The sequence below is a fragment of the Phyllobates terribilis genome, unplaced genomic scaffold (assembly GCF_046119375.1).
Source record: "Phyllobates terribilis strain yellow unplaced genomic scaffold, ASM4611937v1 Scaffold_1__5_contigs__length_1240528914, whole genome shotgun sequence".
In the NCBI taxonomy this organism is placed as follows: Eukaryota; Metazoa; Chordata; class Amphibia; order Anura; family Dendrobatidae; genus Phyllobates; species Phyllobates terribilis.
Genome location: NW_027362761.1, coordinates 663,958,781 through 663,979,439, shown reverse-complemented (window position 1 = coordinate 663,979,439; position 20,659 = coordinate 663,958,781). Strand labels below are relative to the sequence as shown.

Below are 20,659 nucleotides of genomic sequence, written 5' to 3'. Positions count from 1 at the left end.
TGGACAGCCATTTTCAGGTCTCTCCACAAATGCTCAATTAGGTTTAGGTCAGGGCTCTGGCTGGGTCAGTCAAGAATGGTCACAGAGTTTTTCTAAAGCCACTCCTTTGTTATTTTAGCTGTGTGCTTAGGGTCATTATCTTGATGGAAGGTGAACCTTCGGCCAAGTCTGAGGTCCAGAGCACTCTGGAAGAGGTTTTCTTCCAGGATATCTCTGTACTTGGCAGCATCAATGTTTCCTTCAATTGCAACCAGTTGTCCTGTCCCTGCAGCTGAAAAACACCCCCATAGCATGATGCAGCCACCACCATATTTCACTGTTGGGATTGTATTGGGCAGGTGATGAGCAGTGCCTGGTTTTCTCCACACATACCGCTTAGAATCATCACCAAAAAGTTCTATCTTTGTCTCATCAGACCAGAGAATCTTATTTCTCATAGTTTTGTAGTCCTTCATGTGTTTTTGAGCAAACTCTATGCGGGCTTTCATATGTCTTGCACTGAGGAGAGGCTTCCGTCGGGCCACTATGCCATAAAGGCACGACTGGTGGAGGGCTGCAGTGATAGTTGACTTTGTGTAACTTTCTCCCATCTCCCTACTGCATCTCTGGAGCTCAGCCACAGTGATCTTGGGGTTCTTTTTATCTCTCTCACCGAGGCTCTTCTCCCACGATTGCTCAGTTTGGCTGGATGGCCAGGTCTAGGAAGACTTCTGGTGGTCCCAAACTTCTTCCATTTAAGGATTATTGAGGCCACTGTGCTCTTAGGAACCTTGGGTAATGCAGAAATTCTTTTGTAACCTTGGCCAGATCTGTGCCTTGCCACAATTCTGTGTATGAGCTTTACAAAGTCCTGCATGAATAACAGCAATTCAATGTGCAAACAGCAATAATATGTCCAATTGTGAGGTGTAAGTGCAATCATGTGCTGGCCAAAGAGGTTGTTAAATGCAGGTTTGTGCATCAGAACTAGTGTCTATTCATAAAATAAATGGCTTACTTACAGAAATTACAATGGCATTCTGTGCACGGTAGCGTTGGTTTATGACCCAACCATAAACCAACACTACCATGCACAGAAGGCCATTGTAATTTTTAAATTAATTGGTAGGCATTTGCACCTAATAAATTTAGAATAGGTGCAACGTAATTCTGGTGTAATTTAAATCTGATGCAATTGGTAGTTGGTTGGTCACGGAAAGTACCTGTAATTTTATTATGATTTTAATATTGATGAAATAAAATTATTCCATTTAAAAAAAAAAAAAAAATCTGATATCATCTTATGAAAATCAGCTAGATGGTTGCTGGTCTTCTGTTGTGGTGGTGTTAGAAAAAGTATGCAAAAATGTAAACTTTATTATAATGCAAGTTATTTTTTAATGGATGCTGTAGAAAGACTGACAGGCAGTGTTAGAAGACAAAGAAGCCACTGAGTGTTTGTACCTCCACAACTCTGAGTGCAGCAGTTGTGATCAGTCATGTAACTGCTGCACTATCCACAGGCAGTGTAATGAAATGAGCTCTGTAATCGAGATCCCAGCCTCTGCATAGCACAGCAGTCAGTTGACAAACTCATTACAACTGCTGGGCTTTGCACTGCCAGCAGATTGAGAAGGGAAAGAAGCCACTGCCTGTTTTACTGCCTCTGCTCCTGACTGCAAGGAGGAGAGATCAGTACCTGGGGAGCAAGAATGGAATACATGTGGGAGGAGAGTCAGGAAGAAGACAGATAGCAACAGCCAGTGGAAGATACATGGAAGGGGCATGTGTGGAGTTGAACCAGTTAAGAAGGCAGTGGCTACTTTATTTTCTTAGTTACTACTCACATTGCAGCAGTTGTAATGGCTTTGTCATATGACTGCTGTGTTCTGCATAGCACAGCCGATAGGTCAGAGTTCACTTCATTACACTGCTATGTCATGTCTGTCACTGCCTGAGCATAGGGCAGCAGTCAGATGACAAATTGAACACAACTGTGGCACCCCAGGGGTCTGGTTGCCACAGTAATAGAAATATTATGTCTGAGAGCAAGTGGGAGGTTTCTCTGGTCAGGAGCCCTAAGCATGCAACACGGTCCGCCCAGACCTGGGAGGGGATAGAATCTGCCCTTATAAACTGGGTCTGGGGCGGGATTAGGGAGTGAAGTCCCAGACAGAGACGCAGTCGGGTCTGGAGGACAGCAGACACAGGGAAAGGAAGACCTAGGAGCTCTGTAGGAGCAGAAGCAGAAGACCAGGGGCTGTGAGCAGAGATATAGCTCATCCTGGCAGAGGAACTTAGTAACCGGACACCGGAGTCCGAGGCTGTGGGGACTGATATATACCCAGCAGCAGAAACCAGCCGGCAGGGGATTCCAGGTCCTCTGGCCACAGAAGCCCGGAGGTTCAGTCACAAAGAAGGGACCAGCGCCGCCATCCAGGAGCGGAGGCTAACAGAAGGCCCCAAGTCACCAGCCATACGGGTGAGCACCACACGGTATACTCAGGGACGTGGGCTACTTGTAACCGCTGACAGCAAGGTAGCCAGGAAGAGTGCAGATAAACGGGGAGGCCTACAACTCCACCTGGCCAGGGGAACTCCTGCTTGCTCGCAGACTGACCAGGCCCCTTATACTAGCCAGTACTCCTGGGAGGGTCTGCCTTATAACACCAGTAAAGACCCTGAACTGCAACCACACGTCTGTGTTTCATCGCCGCATCAGCACCATTAGTATTGGGACGCTCACACCATCACTCCCATCATCCACACCAGCTGCCCTGAGGCAATACTTCTCCCGTGGGGAGTTATCCCATTCTTGGCTGCGCATACAACATCAGCCTCAGCGGTCTGCAGCGCAGCGGCGGTCCCCACTGACCGCAATCCACGGGTGGCGTAGTCGGACCATTACAATACAAATAGGCTGCCACTGGTTTGACCACCCTGAGCCACGGACCGGGTCACCGCCACACGGAGACTACAACCCCCAGCATACTACAAACAGGCCCGGTTCCGGGTTCCCCAGCACAGGTCCAGGGGGTGAGTCACAACTACTGTGCTCTGCACTGTCATCAATGAGTGACAAGACAAGGAAGCCACTGCCTGATGCATTGATACATTATCATTACTTCAGTGGCACGTGAGAAGGGGTTTCGCTCTTGCCCTGGTGATGTGCTGGGTATGTTACTTTATACACAGGCACTTCAGACGTTTCCCAAACAGAACGCAAGGATAAATAGGGAAAGAGTCTATTAACCCACATGACCCCAACAAAAGCCCATTTTCAAGGCAGGAGACGCTTTTCGGATCCAATAATCCCCATCCCCGCAGTGTATTGTCCTAAGGATAGATGCATAACCCTGTACCTCACTATCGAAAATCCCTCAGAGATCAAGGGTTATATGTATTAGGTTAAAGTACAAAATGAAAAGGGAATTAAAAGGGTCTTTTGATTCTCATGTCTACATAGATGACTTGGGAGTCCCACAGGGAGTGCCTAAGAAATTCAAAGCTAGAGACCAAGTAGCAGCTGGATTTGAATCCATTTTCCCCATAATAATGGCAAATAAAAATGTAGCTTGGATAAATGATCTATACTATAATCAACAACGGTTTGTGAGCTATACTAGGGATGACCTAAAAGGAATTGTTGAGCAGCTAGGTTCCACATCCATTATGACCTTCCAAAACAGGATAGCACTAGACATGATTCTGGCAGAAAAAGGGTGGTCTGCAAAATGATAGGGATTAACTGCTGCACATATATACCCAATAATACAGCCCCGGATGGGAGCATAACTAAGGCACTTAAACGATTTACTGACTTATCATAAGAAATAGCCCAGGACTCATGTGTAAAGGATCTATTTGATACCTGGTTTGGGTGGTGAGATGGATGGCAAAGAGCCCTTATCAAACTAGGGGTAGTTATCCTATGTGTTTTGATGATATTGACCTTAATTCTGTGCTGTGTAGCTTCATGTGTGAAGAAAATCATGAGACAAACTATGGAAAACACTGTGGTGGCAAATGCATGCAGATTTCGAGGATCCAAATGACGAAGGCTACTATGATCCCCTGAGGAGGTTTCCACTTCCCCTCACTGAGGAGTATGCCTAATTGCCTAATTGGAACTTGCTAATGAGAGACAGAATAGGATCTGACTTCCTTCTGCACAAGTCCGTTAGGAGGGGTCCATACACAAGGGATGGGTTGTCTCGTAAACGGTGAAACAACCATCGATGCACTAGGACAGATCAATAGACTCGACGAGAATAGGGCTAGGTTTTGCATATGTCCAAAGAGGGGACTGTTAAGGATATTAGTAACTAATGAAGATATACAAATTGTTGACACTCTGTACCACACCTGTGTTAGCTTCAGAGGCCTTATAAGACGTGTCAGGCTTATATGGGCATTGATCTGCTTCTGCTCATATGGACATTGATCTGCTTGCTCTGATTTCGCTAATTTATTTTGCAGCTGTAAGCAATAATCATGAGTAAATGTAATAATTGCACCTTTCAGCAATGATCAAGAATAAAAATATGCAATCATTGGAAACACACAAGACATTTGCTATATAAACTTGTGTAACTTGATTAGTAAACAGAATTTATGCTTTGACTCCAGACTGGCAGTCAAGTGTCATCATTTCTCCGTATACGTGCATGCACCTCTGTTATCAGATTTGGCAGCTGACAAGAGGACTGCACACCCCTAGAGTGTGTCCCTAATCAACGCGAGCCGAAGCCCGTCACCTCCCTGCATCTTGCGCGATGGCATCAGTAAAGGATCTTTCATGTGTGAGGATTTCACATGAAATCATGACTGGATGCAGTGCGGCTGTGGAAAGGGAGCATTCTGGGATGTGGCCCGGAGAAACCTGGGTCACTAATAGAACTTGTGACCATTGTGACAGACACTGCTCGGCCAGTCTGGACAGGGAACCAAGACGAACTGCTGATGGCAGACCACAGACCTGTCTGATTTACTCGGATGTCTGCGGTCGATCATATCCTTGCCGATCCTGGATAATAGGGGGGCTCTTGTGGGGCCCGGGCACAGTCTTAATGAGGAAATTACCACTCATCAACCACCCAGTGAGAAGGCAGTCTCTTGCTGGGTGAAGAAAAATATCCTCGCCTGATCCCAGGCAGTGCCTGGACGTCCGCAGGATCCTGCTTCTAGGACAGGAAACCACTGGGGAATGGCGGAAGGTTCCGCCTTTTTGTATCCACAGGTTTCCTCTCTCATGGTACAGACAGTCTCACAGGTGGACCCGCTCTTATGGTGCTGTCATGGGTCAAGGGAGAAAAGTGATATGCCAGAAAACGGTACCAATAAATACTTCAACTTATCTCGCAAAAAAAAGCCCTCACAAAAACCGGTCAGCAGAAATATAGAAAAATAATAGCTCTGAAAATATGGCAATACAAAAACTTAATGTAAAAAAAAAAAGAAAAAAAAATGTTTTTAGTGCGTGATAATAGCAAAATCTTAAAAAAAATACTTTAATCTGTAATCGCTGTAATCGTACTGACCCAAAGATTAATACGCTTTATCACTTATACCTCACAGTGAACGGCCTAAAAAAATATTTTCTATACCAGTGCCTTTTGTCGTACTCACTATATGTGAAATTAATTATCTGCAAATTTCTTCAAGAGTGTGCGGTGATTCATTGCTTACAAATCACTGGGTTCCATCCCACTTCACCAGCACCTCAAAGTTCCTACACGGAGTGCACGCCAACTCTTCCTTCTAAAAAATAAATAAAAGCAATTCTTGAACTGCTGTTTGTTTATTCTTCCTCCCAAAGATCGCTGGAAGGCTCAGCTCACATTTATCCTGCGCTCTACACCTAGCACTTACACTGGGGTTTCCGTGTAAACCTCTGAAATAAGTGATTCTGACAGAACCCCGATGGAAGATTCCCTATAATTAGGAAGGTGGGGTCACTTTGGACTCCTTCTGGCCTATGATCCACAAGTGTCCATCTTTTTAAGTGTGCATAGAAGCATGGTCGATCAGAGTTTTGCGTACTTCTCAAAAGAAGATTGTTATCTGCGTGACAGCGTGGCAAATCAGGGATGTTCATGGGCGGAGCCGATTTTTTGGCGCGAACAAGCTGGAACCCCGAACATGAACACGAATTTGAAATGCCGAACAAATTTGCTCAACACTACCCATCACTAGTTCTCATCTGGATTCAGCTTTGAGGCCAGTCAATGACATCAATGCCTATATCATTCAGGAACTGCCTACACTCTCTTGCAACATGAGGCCGGGCATTGCCCTACACCAGAAGGCACCCAGAGTCAAATGCAAGAGTGTAAGTTTTGACAATGGCTTTGAAGATTTCCTTCCAGTACTTAACAAAAATCAGTTTAGAGTTGGAAATCACATGGAGATTTATGAGACAGATTAAGTACTTGCCACTCCAGAACATCATTGACTCACCAACAAATTGGTCATGCTGGCTGATTTATCAGGCAGCAGAACGTTGACAACGGCATCTCCACATTCTTTCACATCAGTCACATGTGCTCAGTGTTCCATGAAGAGATGTGGGCCAATGGTGGACTGAAATTGTGATTTTCTCTGGTAAATGCTGATCAACATGCACTGTACCAGGCTGCGAGAACAGGTACCACTACAGGACATCGGGCCCTAATGCCACTCTCAGAGTCTGTTTCTGACAATACGGTCAGAAAAATGCAAACCAGCAGCCCATGGAAGGTCATAGTGTAGGAATCTGGAAATGCTCCTTATGTTCCTACTCGCACAATATAACAGATATTACACTTGATGCTGGTTGATGTCCTTCTACTGCCCTGCCCAGCTCTCCTCATGTAATGGCCCGTTGTCCTGGGCACAGGCAAAACATAAAGCTTGAGAAGAATCAGTCAGGAAGGATAAGAAAAGAGTAATTTTCTATAGCCAGCACCTGCAAAACCATTCCTTTTTGTAAGTTGTCCTGGTGCTGCCTCTCCAGTGTTGTCACTTTCATGTGCACACTAGCAAATGAAACGGATTCACAATCGCTCACCCTTCTTAACTAGACAGATTGACATTACTGAAGTTTAACTAAATTGAAGTTAAACTATGATGTGCAAGTGTTTCCTTATTATTTTTTTGAACAATGTATATACGAAAATTTAATATTTTCCTATTCTATTAAAAAAAGAGAAACTAACTGTAGAACTTCTTTAAGGCATAGTTAGAATAATCTTCATACCTGAGTAATAGGTGAAAGAGGAGATATAGTTGGAGACATCTGCTGGGACTGCTGCCTCCTCGAATCTGAATTTAATAACAACGGGCTTACCGATGGTTGTCGATGCTGTGAGGAACATGTAACTGTTCCTTGTGTTGTCGTCAATCCTAAAATGAAAATACATCGCAATGTTTACAAAGAAAAGGACAGAAGTCATTCAATAGTTGAAAAGCCCCCAAAACAACCAGAGGACCTGTCCTTGTTAATAACATGTCTGTTTTACTGAGTATACACATTTCCAATGAAATAATACTGAAGCATCTTTCATTAGAACTCTGTAGTCTGACATTCATTTATTATTCATCCTGGAAATGTATGAAAAGGGCCCCCCCAAGTCAGAGCCGGTTACAGCAGCTGCGCTCTATACACAGAGCGGTCACTGAAAGCCAAATGCTGCCGGGCGAAATAAAGTTAGACCCCCTACTACAGGGAGGAAACTCACCTGCCGAGCAGGTTCATAACACTATTAGCCTGCAGATTAACCCCATATCTGCGTCTTTTTAGGCGACAGGTACCCATTTGGAGACTGCAGACTTTTAAGAGAAGACCAGTCATCTCCTTTAAGGTGCAGTTCTTAATTACAATTGTCAAAATAAAGCCAGACGTGATCCTGAAGGAAAGAGAAGTCCTTTCCTTATATTTCTCATTAATTTGAAAGAACTCCTGATCTTGGCAATAGCTAAAATTAAACATCTGCATCCATAGTCATGTAGAGCAAACAAAAAAAAATCAAAAAAAAAAAAAAAATGCATCAGGTTTTAAAGAGAAACTGTTTTTGCAACCTCAGAGCAACATGATGTAGGGGCAGAGACCCCGATTCCAGGGACTTGTCACTTACTAAGCTGCTCAGTGTAGTTTTGATAAAATCACAGTTTTATCACCGGGAGATTGTCATTACAGGACTAGTAAACCTGCTGCCAGGTAAAGTCAAGGAAATTCATAAGCTATGTATAAGCCAGCCTCATCCACTAATTGGTAGCTTTCTGTGTAAGCTTCCAAAGCTGTGGGTGGGGTTATACATAGCTCAGCATTCAGACAACTGGTTATTTTGCAGCAGATATAAAATGATTTTAAGAAAATGATAGCAAGAAGCCCAGTAAGTGATAGATTGCTGGAATCAGCGTCTTTGTCCCTACATTACGCTGCTCTCACATAGGTTTGCAAAAACCTGGTAACAGATTCTCTTTAACCCCTTTTAGACGTGAGGCATAATAATACGTCTCTGTGCCCTGGGCCTTAAGGACCAGGTACGTATTATTACGCCTCGGTGGGCGCGATCGCCACCAGGTATCGGCTGAGTCTGACAGCCGAGACTCGGCACTCTGTGCCAGGAGCGGTCCCGCACGACTCCAGGCACATTAACCCCTGAAATGCTGCGATTTAAGTCGATCGCAGCATTTCAGGAGCAGGAAGAGCTAAGACAGCCCCTCTTACCTTGGATCGGAGACCCCGCGCTGACCGATCATTTCCATGCTGATCCGATGCCCCATATATTTTGCGGCTGTTATACAGCCCTAAAAAACCTTGCGGGGATTGCCTGCCATGCACGAACGATCCCCGCATGTTTTTTTTGGGGGGGCGGGGGTGGTCTAACAACCGTGAAACATGCGGGGCGGGGACTTAAGCGTGTCACTCGAACTCCCGCGAAACTTGGCGCATACCAGAGTACCCGATGCAAACTCAAGTAGCGAGCACTTGCGGTCAAGACTAAGGACAACATATTCAATATGATGACCTAATGTTATCAAATTCTGTGTCACACCTCTGGGTTCAAAATGTTCCCTATACCTCTTGATAAAATCGTTGAGGGATCTAGTTTCCAAAATGGGGTCACTTATTGGGGGGGGTTTCCACTGTTTAGGCGCTTAAAGGGCTCTACAAACGCGACATGGTGTCTGCTCTCGATTCCAGCCAATTTTGCGTTCAAAAAGTCACACAGTGCTCCTTCCCTTCTGAACCTTGCTGTGCGCTCAAGCAGTAAATTACATATGTAATTTGCAGAACAATTTCAGGGGTCTTTTTTCTCCTCTTACCCTTGTGAAAATAAAAAAATTGGGGCTAAAAGATCTTTTTTGTGGAGAAAGTTAGATTTTTTTATTTTCCCGTTATAAACTTCTGTGAAGCACCTAGGGGTTCAAGGTGCTCACCACACATCTAAATAAGTTCCTTGAGGGTTCTAGTTTCCAAAATGGGGTCAACTTGTTGGAGGTTTCAACTGTTTAGACACATCAAGGGCTCCCCAAATGCGACATGGCGTCCACTAATTATTCAAGCTAATTTTACATAAAAAAAAACGAAAAAATCAAACAGCACTCCTTCCCTTTCGAACCATGCCGTGTGCTCAAACAGTGGTTTTCCCCCACATTTAGGGTATAGGCTTAGTAAGGAGAAATTGCACAACAAATGGTTTGGTGCAATTTCTCCTGTTACGCTTATGAAAACGCAAAATTTGGGGCTGAAAAACATTTTTGTAGGAAAAATGTGAAAATTTGATTTTTACGGCTCAATGTTATAAACTTCTGTAAAGCACCTGGGGTTTCAGGGTGCTCACCACACATCTAGATAACTTCCTTGAGGGTTCTAGTTTCCAAAATGGGGTCACTTGTTGGAGGTTTCAATTGTTTAGGCACATCAGGGGGTCCCCAAACGGGACATGGCGTCCCCTAATTATTTCAGCAAATTTTCAAATGGCTCTCCTTCCCTTCCGAACCCTGCCGTGCACCCAAACAGTGGTTTTACCCCACATATGGGATATTGGCGAGCTCAGGAGAAATTGTACAAAAAATTTTGTGGTCCATCTTTTCCTGTTACCCTTGTGAAAATAAAAAAAATTGGGTCTAAAGTAATTCCAAAAATTCCTATGAAGAACCTGAAGGGTTAATAAACTTCTTGAATGTGGTTTTGAGCACCTTGAGGGGTGCAGTTTTTAGAATGGTGTCACTTTTGGGTATTTTCTGTCATATAGACACCTCAAACTCACTTTAAATGTGATGTGGCCCCTAAAAAAAATGGTATAACAAATTTTGTTGGAAAAATGAGAAATAGCTGGTCAACCCTTAGAACTTCCTACCAAAAAAATGTTTGGTTCCAAAATTGTGCTGATAATAAATAACATTTCCCACATGTCTACTTTATAACTATTTTGTGAAACATATCTCTTTGATTTAAGGGCATGGAAATTCAAACTTTGAAAATTGTAAAATTTTTAAAATTTTCGCCCAATTTCTGATTTTTTCACAAAGTAACACAAGTCATATTGAATAAATTTTACCACTATCATGAAGTACAATATGTCACGAAAAATAATCAGTGTGATCCGTTGAAGCGTTCCAGAGTAATTACCTCATAAAGTGACATTGGTCAGAATTGTAAAAATTGGCCTGGTCATTAACACGCAAACAGCCTACGGGGATAAAGGGGTTAATAAGTAAAAATATTTTTGGTCACATACTGCCAATAAAAATGGCAAATACATACTACCAAAACTTCCTGTAAAAATTCAGCATTGTGTCCAACCTAATAATAATTACACATGGAATAACAGACCCCTTGTAGTAAGAAAAAGGAAAGTCCCTTTTGCACAGTGAAGGAAATGCAAAGTGAAGGTGTGAAGCAATCATGGCTCTCCAAAAATTCAATGCAGGTGTAAATTTAACCTTCGTGGTGGTATAAGCACCTTGTGCCTGAGGTTACTCTTTAGTGTTCACCTCAATAACAAATCCATAATTTAACCCCTGAGTTTCTCCTGAGTACACGGATACCCATATGTGATGGGAAACTACTGTTTGGGCGCACAGTAGGGATCAGAAGCAAAGAGAACTATTTGACTTTTGGAGTGCAATTTGTGCTAGAACAAATTGCAGATGCAATGTCATATTTAGAGAGCCCCCAAGGTGCTAAAAAACAGCAAAAAAACAAAAGTTACCACAGAAAAAAAGTAGATGTCAGCCAACTATCTACTCTAGTCGGCTGTGAAAAACATTATTTTTAATTACACTGGAATAAAGTCAGCATTTAAACATCATCTTTTATTAGAACTGTGGCATTTCCTAATTAGACCATGTTGCCACTGCTTACTAAAGGCTCTATTGGGAATAATCCTCCTGTTAATAAGACTAGCAGAATATGCCAAAATTATAACCTTAAAGGACACCATTTTAAGTGAATGTGATCAATTTTTTGTCAAAAGTTCTTCTTACATAAGAAACCAAATTTCTGCACATTTATATGGATTATGGAAATAAACAATTACAAATAACATATTTACTCACATAAATGAGGTTATATGTGTGGAAACACTCAAAGAATCTCACTGTGACTGTTCATATTTGTAAGTTAAAAGAAAAAGTTATATTGTCCATTCAGCCACTAACTTCCAGTCATAGGAATGGTGCACGTGGGTTGTAATAGTTAACGCTCACTATATAATGTGTGATTATAACTACTGTTGAGCGAGCATGCTCGACACTGCTCGGTACTCGCCCGAGCATCTCACTACTTGGGATGTTCGGCGAGCACCGAGCATTTCCGGGTTACTCGGGCGGGAGCTCGGGTCTCCGCCCTGCACGTTTGGCGCTCTTTACAGAGCCAATGAACATGCAGGGATTGCCAGCCAGTCACTGTAATGCCGCAGCCATGCTGTTTGTGGGCAGTACAGTGATTGGCTGGCCGCACAGCGTCAACTCGAGTATTTAAAATCGGGCGCCGCCATCTTGGACACAGTTGCTCCGCATCAGACAGTGTAGGGACAGAGCTGCTGATTTAGGGAGAGATATATACTGCGAAATAGTTAGTGTAGGGTCTGTAAAGGTTGCCAGATCAAACAAACAGTCCTCCTCAGGACTAATATCCATCCCAGATATCAGGCAGGCAGGCTGTATAGGAGACGCAGTGGTTATACCAGCAAATGCTGCATTACAGTCCTGTGTGCTCCTGTTGGTCAAATTGCTAGACTTATTCCCCGGTCTCAGGGGTCAGGAAAAATCCTTTTTTTTTTTCATTTAAATCCTGTATTATTTTTTTCCTCAGTCAGACTGTGCAAATACGCGTCTTATTAACCTTTCGGTATCCCCCCCCCCCACACACACACACACACAAAAAAAAATTGAGTGTGTCTGTGACTTCAGACACAAATATATCTGTTTAAAAGAGTCTGGTGCAGGCCAGAGAAATAGAACTGTGGTTTTGCAGTTCCACGGGTCAAATATCTGTATTATCCTGCTTTTGCCATTTTTTGCCGTAAAAAAAAACTGTAATAGTGTCTCCCTGACTGATCAGACACCAATATATCTGTTTGAGAGAGTCTGGTGTAGGCCAGAAAAACAGAACTGTGGTTTTCCTCTTTCATGGTTCTAATCTCCTTTTTATTACCCTTTTTCCATTGATCGTGCGAGTGTAAGCTATTTTACTTCATTTACAATGGGCAAGGCGCATGGCAAGGGACATTCTGGTGATGGTGCGTGTAGAGGACGGGGCCGTGGCCACGGTGAAAATGTGCCACAACCAACAGCCACATCTTCTCGCTCCCACTTCTTGACCGAATTACTAGGGAAGCACACTACAACACCAGTATTGCGAACTGATCAGTGTGAACAGGTTATTAATTGGATAGCAGATAATACTTCAAGTTACCTGGGCACCACCGCCTCCAGTCTGTCTTCCACACTGTCAAGTTTTAGTAGCCGTGAGTCTTGACCGCATACTCCTCCTCACCCTGATGCTCCTTCCTCCCACCATGCCGAGTGTCGTCAGACAGCAACTGATCCCACACTTGGACACTCTGAAGAGCTGTTCACTGGTCCATTTCCATATTTGTGCCCCTCTCCTGCTCCGCTTGAAGTGGTGAAAGAGGAGATCCCATGTAGCGATGCCCAAATATTTGAACAGTCACGGCCACAGGAAGTAGACACTGGCAATTTGTCACAAGAGGTGGATGATGACGAAAAATCAATTGCCAGGAAGTGAGGAGGAGGATCGTGGTGCACAAGTGGAAGAGGAGGAGGTGGTGGATGATCTAGTAACTGACCCAACGTGGCAGGAGGACACGCAGTGCGAGGCCAGCAGCACACAGGGTGAGGGAGGCAGAGTACCCCAACAGGCAGGAAGAAGCAGTGTGGTGGCCGCACACAGAAGGTGGGCAACAGTTCCCCGTAACATCAACACGAGGGACGTTGCCAGTACAACCAGTAGGTCTTCCAGAGTCTGGAATTTTTTTAAAGACTCTGCTGATAACCCCAAAAAGGCCATTTGCACCAGCTGCCATGCCAGTATCAGCAGGGGTGACAAAACTACCAGCCTGACCACCACCAGCATGATCAGGCACATGTCAGCAAAGCACCCGACTTTGTGGGGCGAACCCCAGGGTCCACGACGAGTGTCTGCGGGAGTCACCACTGTTTCTTCCGCTGTTGTGTGTGTAATAGAACCCGCTGTTGTGCGTGCAAGGCAATCCCCTGTCTATACTGCATGCAAAGATGCCCCCTTCTCTCAGTCTTCACTTGTTATGGCAGTTTCTCAAGAAACAGCATCAACGTCCACGTCCCAGAGCTTTGAATGAAAGCGCAAATTCACAGCCAACGCCCCACAGGCCACAGTCCTAAATTCACACATTTCACGACTGCTTGCGTTGGAAATGCTGCCTTTCAGGCTGGTGGAGACGGAATCCTTCAGCAACCTTATGGAGGTGGCCGTCCCTCGGTAGTCGGTCCCCAGCCGACACTATTTTGCCCGGTGTGCCATCCCCACACTACACAAGCACGTGTCCCAAAACATCTGCCGTGCCCTCAACAACGCAGTTACTGGGAGAGTCCACCTGACAACGGACACGTGGACAAGTGCTTGTGGCCAGGGACGGTACATCTCCCTGACGGCACACTGGGTAAACATAGTGGAAGCCGGGACCCAGTCAGACCTTGGGACGGAACACATCCTCCCCAAACTGAGGATTGCGGGCCCTATGTCATTCAGAGTTGCCCCCACAGTGTACAGCTCCTGCGCATCATCCTCCTCCTCATGTTCAGCCTCCATCTCAGATATCACCACATCAGTTACTAGCTGGAAGCACTGCAGTACTGCCTCAGCCAAGCGACAATAGGCGGTGCTGAAACTCATAAGCTTAGGTGATAAACCTCACACTGCTTGTGAGCTGTGGACAGCTGTGAAAGAGCAGGCAGATCTGTGGCTGAGACCGCTGAACCTACATCCAGGCATGGTGGTGTGAGACAATGGGCGTAACCTGGTGGCGGCTCTGAGGCGAGGCGAGATCACACACATACCATGCCTGGCTCATGTGCTTAACCTCATAGTTCAGTGGTTTCTTAAATCGTACCCCGAGTTGCCAGATCGGCTCGTCAAAGTACGCCGCCTGTCAGCTCATTTTCGGAAGTCGGCTACAGCTTCCGCAGCCCTTGCTGTGTTGCAGCAGCGTTTGCAGCTTCCGGCACACCGACTGGTGTGATGTCCCCACACGTTGGAACTCTACCCTCCACATGTTGCAAAGGATTTGTGAGCAGAAGAGAGCAGTTGTGGAGTACCAGCTGCAACAAGGCCGTCGATATTCAGGTCAGACTCCACACATAAGACCTCAGGAGTGGACCTGGATGTCTGACATATGTACCATCCTGACAAACTTTGAGGAGTCCACCAAGATGGGGAGTGGCGATGACGCCATCATTAGCGTCAGCATCCCACTTGTCTGTCTTTTGCAACGCTCTCTGCAGAGAATTAAAGAGAAGGCATTGCAGCCAGAGTATGATGAGATGGATCAAGAAGCCGTAATCGGCGATTACACACAGCCCAGCCTCATCTCATCCCAACGTGCATTGGGGGACAATGAGGGAGAGGAGTAGGAGGAGGAGGAAGAACAGGAGCTGGTATCATGCGCTGTAGACGGTAGCACCTGTACAACTGTAATACAGTCGGTTCAGCATGGGTGGCCTGAGGACAGGGGGGAGGAGGAGGAGGAGGAGGAGAGCATGGTCAGTCGTCATCTTGGTGAGGACACGGAAGTCTTCTTGCCCGTTACCAGTCTGGCACGCATGGCTAACTTTATGTTACGATGCCTTAACCGTGACCCTCGCGTTGTCAAAATGTAGGGTGACAGTCATTACTGGTTGGTGACACTTTTAGACCCCCGCTACAAGGAGAACTTTCACTCTCTTATTCCTGAGGTGGAGAGGTCTACTAAAATGGGACAGTACCAGAAGGCCCTTGCTGCAGAATTGTTAAAAAAAATTCCCATCTGAACACGCTAGCGGCAGAGGTCACAGTTCGTTGACCCACCAAGGCGTACAGGTGAGAGAGACGCAACTCCAATCCAGCAGAGGCAGGGGAACACTGTCAACATTCTGGGACAGTTTTCTGAGACCCAACCAGCTTACAGGCCCTGAGGCGCGGGATACTCTCACAAGGAGTGGAAAGTTTCAAAAGATGGTGAGGGAGTACCTTGTCGACTGTACCAGCGTCCTCCGAGATTCCTCTGTGCCTTTTAATTATTGGGTATCCAAGCTGGACACTTGGAATGAACTCGCTTTGTACGCTTTTTGAGGTCCTGGCCTGCCCAAACGCTAGTGTGTTATCGGAGATTGTTTTTAGAGTCGCTGGGGGAATTATAACTGATAAGCGCACTCGACTGTCAACTGACAATGCTGACAAGCTGACCCGTATCAAAATGAACAAGGGCTGGATTGGGCCAGACTTCTCATCACCACCAAATGACAGCAGAGTAACAGTGTCAAATCCACTGTGTTATTTCGGGAGGTGTATTCCCATGCACCACTTCACACCCACACATGGGTATATGCTTCCTCATTTCGGCTGTTTTTTGCTCTTCTCCCTATCCTCAGCCTCCACCACCACTATACCACTAGGGTGACCGTGGTCCGTGTTGCCAGCATTGCAAGTTCCTCCGTCCTAATTTTTGGCAGCTTTTGCTTGGAAGGCATATGCAAAGACTATGGGAGACCCACTCCCCAATAATGGGATTAATGTTTTTAATATGCTGTACTGCATGGCTCTTGTAAGGAGCATGAAAACAGTCTTGTTAAGTTACTGCGACCTCCACCACTTTTCCAAGGGGCATTTATGTTGTCTTTTTATTCCACTGCGACCTCCACCATTCTTCCAAGGGGCATTAAAACCATCTTGTTAAGCTACTGCGACCTCCACGTCTCTTCCAAGGGGCATTAAAACCGTCTTGTTAAGCTACTGCGACCTCCACCATTTTCCCAAGGGGCATTGATATTGTCTTTTTATTCCACTGCGACCTCCACCATTCCTCCAACGGGCATTGCATTTCCTCCTAATTTTAGTCAGCTTTTGCTTTTCAATGCATAGGCGAACACTGAGGGAGACCTACTCCCCAATAATGGGTAGAAGGCTTTTAGTATGCTGTAATCCACGTCTGTTTCAAGGGGCATTGCAGTTCCTCATAATTTTTGGAAAGCCTTACATTCACTGCTTAGGCCAACAGTGCACAGGAGACCCAGTTGCTATAAATGGAAAAAACGGTTTAGTTAATGCCCTCTGACCTCCATGTCACTTCCAAGGGGCATTGGAGTGCCTCAAAATTTTTGGTAGGCATTGCACTCACTGCATGCCCTATAACTGTGTAGCCGAACCGCTCCTTTTGGTACAGAAGCATATCCTACAAGACATGTGTGGTTGACTGGCCTGATATTGATGTGAATGGTCCCTGTTCATCCTGCTCTTTCTCCTTTGCCACCACCTCATCCATTATTCATCACCTGAAGGTTTGTTTTAACGGGAGTCATAGAACTGGGATAGTAGCAGGAAAACATCCAGCAATCCTCGGAGAAGGTAGGATATGCGCCAAAACGCTGACCTCAGGCCTAGCCGCTACTACATACATGCGCTTGCATTCCAAGTAAACAAAGCAGATGCTAACTAATATCATCATCATCATGCTCCTCACCTTGGCACTCTCATCTCCCCTGATGGAGAAGCCAGGGCCCACCGGAGGAGTCTGGTTCTCTGGTGGGCTCATCCAATGCTGTTCTAAAGCAGGCCAGGCTAAGAAAAGTGTGGGTGAAGTTCCCAGGAGAAATAAGGGTGGCTGGGGACCGTTTATGGACACCCGGCCGCCCCCAGGCGGCTGGGGACCATGTGTGGACACCTGGCCGCGAGACGGCTGGGGACCGAGTATGGACACCCGGCCGCCCCCTGGCGGCTGGGGACCGAGCGTGGACACCCGGCCGCCGGGCGGCTGGTGACTGAGTATGGATACCTCGCTGCCGATGCAGCCATGAGGTAGTGGCCAGCTTCGGCCTTCTCCAAACTAAAAGGCCCCACTTCAAGTGCAAGCTAGCAGTATGGTATTGCAGCCCGGGGGTGGGTGGGTGGCAGGCTGCATACTTGCGCTTGCATTGCAAGGAATGGGGGAGGTACAATTGAACACTGCCCTGGGACAAGGACTTGCACGGGGATAGTTGAAAGTCTGCATCTTCTGATGCGGCAAGGATCACTTCTGATGGGCACACTTTTAGGCAGTGACCTGGGTGTCAGAGATGCTTCCAGGGGTCTTCCCCATGTTGTTCCCATGTCTTTTCAGCACTGTATGCATGTGTCACACAGCACATGGCCAGATAAGATTGTAAAATGTTAAAATTACATTTCCCGGTGAATGCATTTGCCACGATTGAAAGCAATACAAAAGTACAAAAACGCATAAAAAATGCTACTTGTGAACATAGCCCAAGGTGTGGAGGAGTATTTTTGTTTTTGGTTATTTATTTTACCTTATACACAAGTCTTTACCCTGGAAAGGAAGTTCCTTAACATATTTCACAGGAAAACCATCTCAGTTTCGTTTTTGAACGTTTTATTGTGAGCCCGTAAAAGTGGCTTAATACCTCTGACCACGTTGTTGACAGCAGTGACCTGGGGGTCAGAAATGCTTCCTGGGGCGATGCCCATGCTGTCCCCATGTCTTTTGAGCACTGTCACTATAGTTTTGGGCACTTTTTAGGCTTTCTACAGACTGTCGGGGGTGCCGCCGCAAAAATGCTCGGGTCTCCCATAGACTAACATTGGGCTCGTTGCTCGGGTCGAGCACCCGAGTATCACGGTGAGCTCGGACCGAGCTTCGAGCACCCGAGCATTTTAGTGCTCGCTCAACACTAATTATAACTAGAGTTAAGCGAGTATGTTCTGTCCGAGTATGTTCGGGCCGAGCTCCGAGTATTTACAGCTGCTCGGTGATATGGTTGAATCGCTCCCGTGTGCATGATTTGCAACTGTTTGACAGCTTTATTACATGGGAGAAATGTGTAAGAAATAGACATTCCTCACATGTAATAAAACTGTAAAACAGTTGAAAATCATGCACACGGGAGCGATTCAACCATATCACCGAGCAGCTGTAAATACTCGGAGCTCGGCCTGAGCATACTCGGCGAAAGGGTTAATAGAACATATCGCTCAACACTAATTATAACCACTTCCCTGCAGTCTGATGGACAGCCTGCTCACTACTCACAGACTACAAAGTAACTTTTAGATAGCCTTCTCTTCAGTCTGATGCAAACATTTGTGCCTCGATTCATCAAGACCATCAAGAGGGAGCGTGGTGATGTCATATGTTCCTGGTCCATGAAAGGGTGCACGCCTGTTCATGGACCCAAGCAACGGCGCATGACCGCTACTTCTTCTTCAGCCGGGCCAGCACTGCACCTGTTAACTTCCCTGTGTGCTGGCTCGGCCGCGTCACAGCTAGGAGATATGGCCCTGTGCGCGGCCATGTCTGCCAGTGTGATGTCACGCAGTGCGTGCCCTGCACTGCTACTTACCACCGGAGAGGAGCTGGATGACGGGAGCCGGGGGATGGTGAGTGTGTGTGTGTGCAGGCAGATATCATTGTGTGATGTCTGTTTATGTTAGAACCCTCCTGTTAGTTTTTTCTATCTTGTGTTTTGCGGTCACGTGACCATCTGCCTATATATTCCAGCTCCGCCCTTCTGGCTTTGCTGGACTTCAGTGTTGTTTGACTGTTTTGCTAGCCTTGTGCTTCGGTGCCTTTCTCTGTCAGTTTGCTTGGTCCTCTGGGACCTCTAGTACTTTGTGTCAGTGTGTCTTTTGTGTTCTACAACAATTTCTGTTTAGGAGGTGTCCCATTTTTGTCCCAGTCCTTAGTTCTTTTAGGGACCCCTCCCTTAATTCTATAGGTCTTCGTTCAGACTAGCCGAGGACTAAGGCGGGTCTGTTCACTAGGAACAGGCAGCCCGCTACATCGTAGGGATTCAGCTTAGTCTTACTGTAGGAACAGCTTTCCCCTATCTTTCCTTAGTTCTTGTTGCAGATCATAACAGTAAGTCCAGCCCAAAAAACTTAAAGGAAAGAAATTCGGGGATCAGTATGGTTTCCATCCAGGATTTGGCTCAACGTCTGTAGAGATTGTCTCTGGAGGTGGCCGAGCTTCAGCAACACGTGAGTAGCTGTCCTGGAGCGCATTTTGTCAAACCGAAGGTAGGACTGCCTGATGTTTTTTATGGTAAACAGCAAGATTTTTTTTCCTTTAAAAATGCTTGTTTGTTATATTTTCATTTGAGACCAAGATCCTCTGGGAATGAATCACAGCACATTGGTTTTATAATGTCACTTGTGCGCAAAGAACCACAGGGTTGGGCCTTTTCTCTCCAGCCTAATGATCCGTGTTTAAGTTCTGTTGAAGAATTTTTTTCTGCTATGGGGCTAATATATGACGATCCTGATCGAATCTCATTTGCTGAATCAGAACTTAGACGTTTGAATCAGGGGTCAGATGATGTTGAAAATTATTGCCCACACTTCAGGAGATGGGCCTCAGAAGTTAAATGGAATGATTCTGCGCTGAGATGTTTATTTCTTGCTGGTCTGAGTTAAAGGGTTAAGGATTTGCTAATTGCATTCCCTGCACCTGAGACTCTGCAGGAAGCTATGCAGTTAGCTGTTCGTGTGGACAGGAGACTGAGGTCCAGGGTGAATGATGTAAAAACTCCTGTAACGTCAGGTCCTAGTTCCCAGAAATTCTGCTCCGACAGCGGAGAACCAATGGAGGGGGTAATATCACTCCGCTCTCAGGAAAGAGACCGGAGATTCGCCGAGGGTTTATGTCTTTATTGTGGTAAAGCTGACCATTTGATTAAGTATTGTGAGCGTCGTTTAAGTAAAGAAAAAAAAAAGGTCAGTTACGCCCGTATAGCTTGTTTACGCTCTGCAGGAGTATTTCTTTCTGGGAGTACTAATCTGCAGGGAGATTTGATTGAATTTCAGGTATTTGTGGATTGTGGTTCAATACTTAATGTGATTGATAAAGGGTTTTTGGAAAATCTTAAATTGAAATCCAAACCTTTGTCATCACCTATTTCTGTGGTTGCAATTGATAACACTCCTTTGAAATGTATTACTCAC

General features: G+C 45.6%; 1 protein-coding gene across 4 annotated transcripts in view; it reads right to left on the bottom strand.

The window, feature by feature from the left end:
* Positions 1 to 20,659, bottom strand: part of CRTC1 (CREB regulated transcription coactivator 1) — a 581,448-nt gene that overhangs the window by 184,272 nt on the left and 376,517 nt on the right. For all 4 annotated transcript variants that reach the window (XM_073684981.1, XM_073684999.1, XM_073684990.1 and 1 more), the window contains exon 9: positions 7,217 to 7,362. In XM_073684981.1, the coding sequence (XP_073541082.1) occupies positions 7,217 to 7,362 (146 nt within the window). The remainder of the gene's footprint in view (positions 1 to 7,216; positions 7,363 to 20,659) is intronic.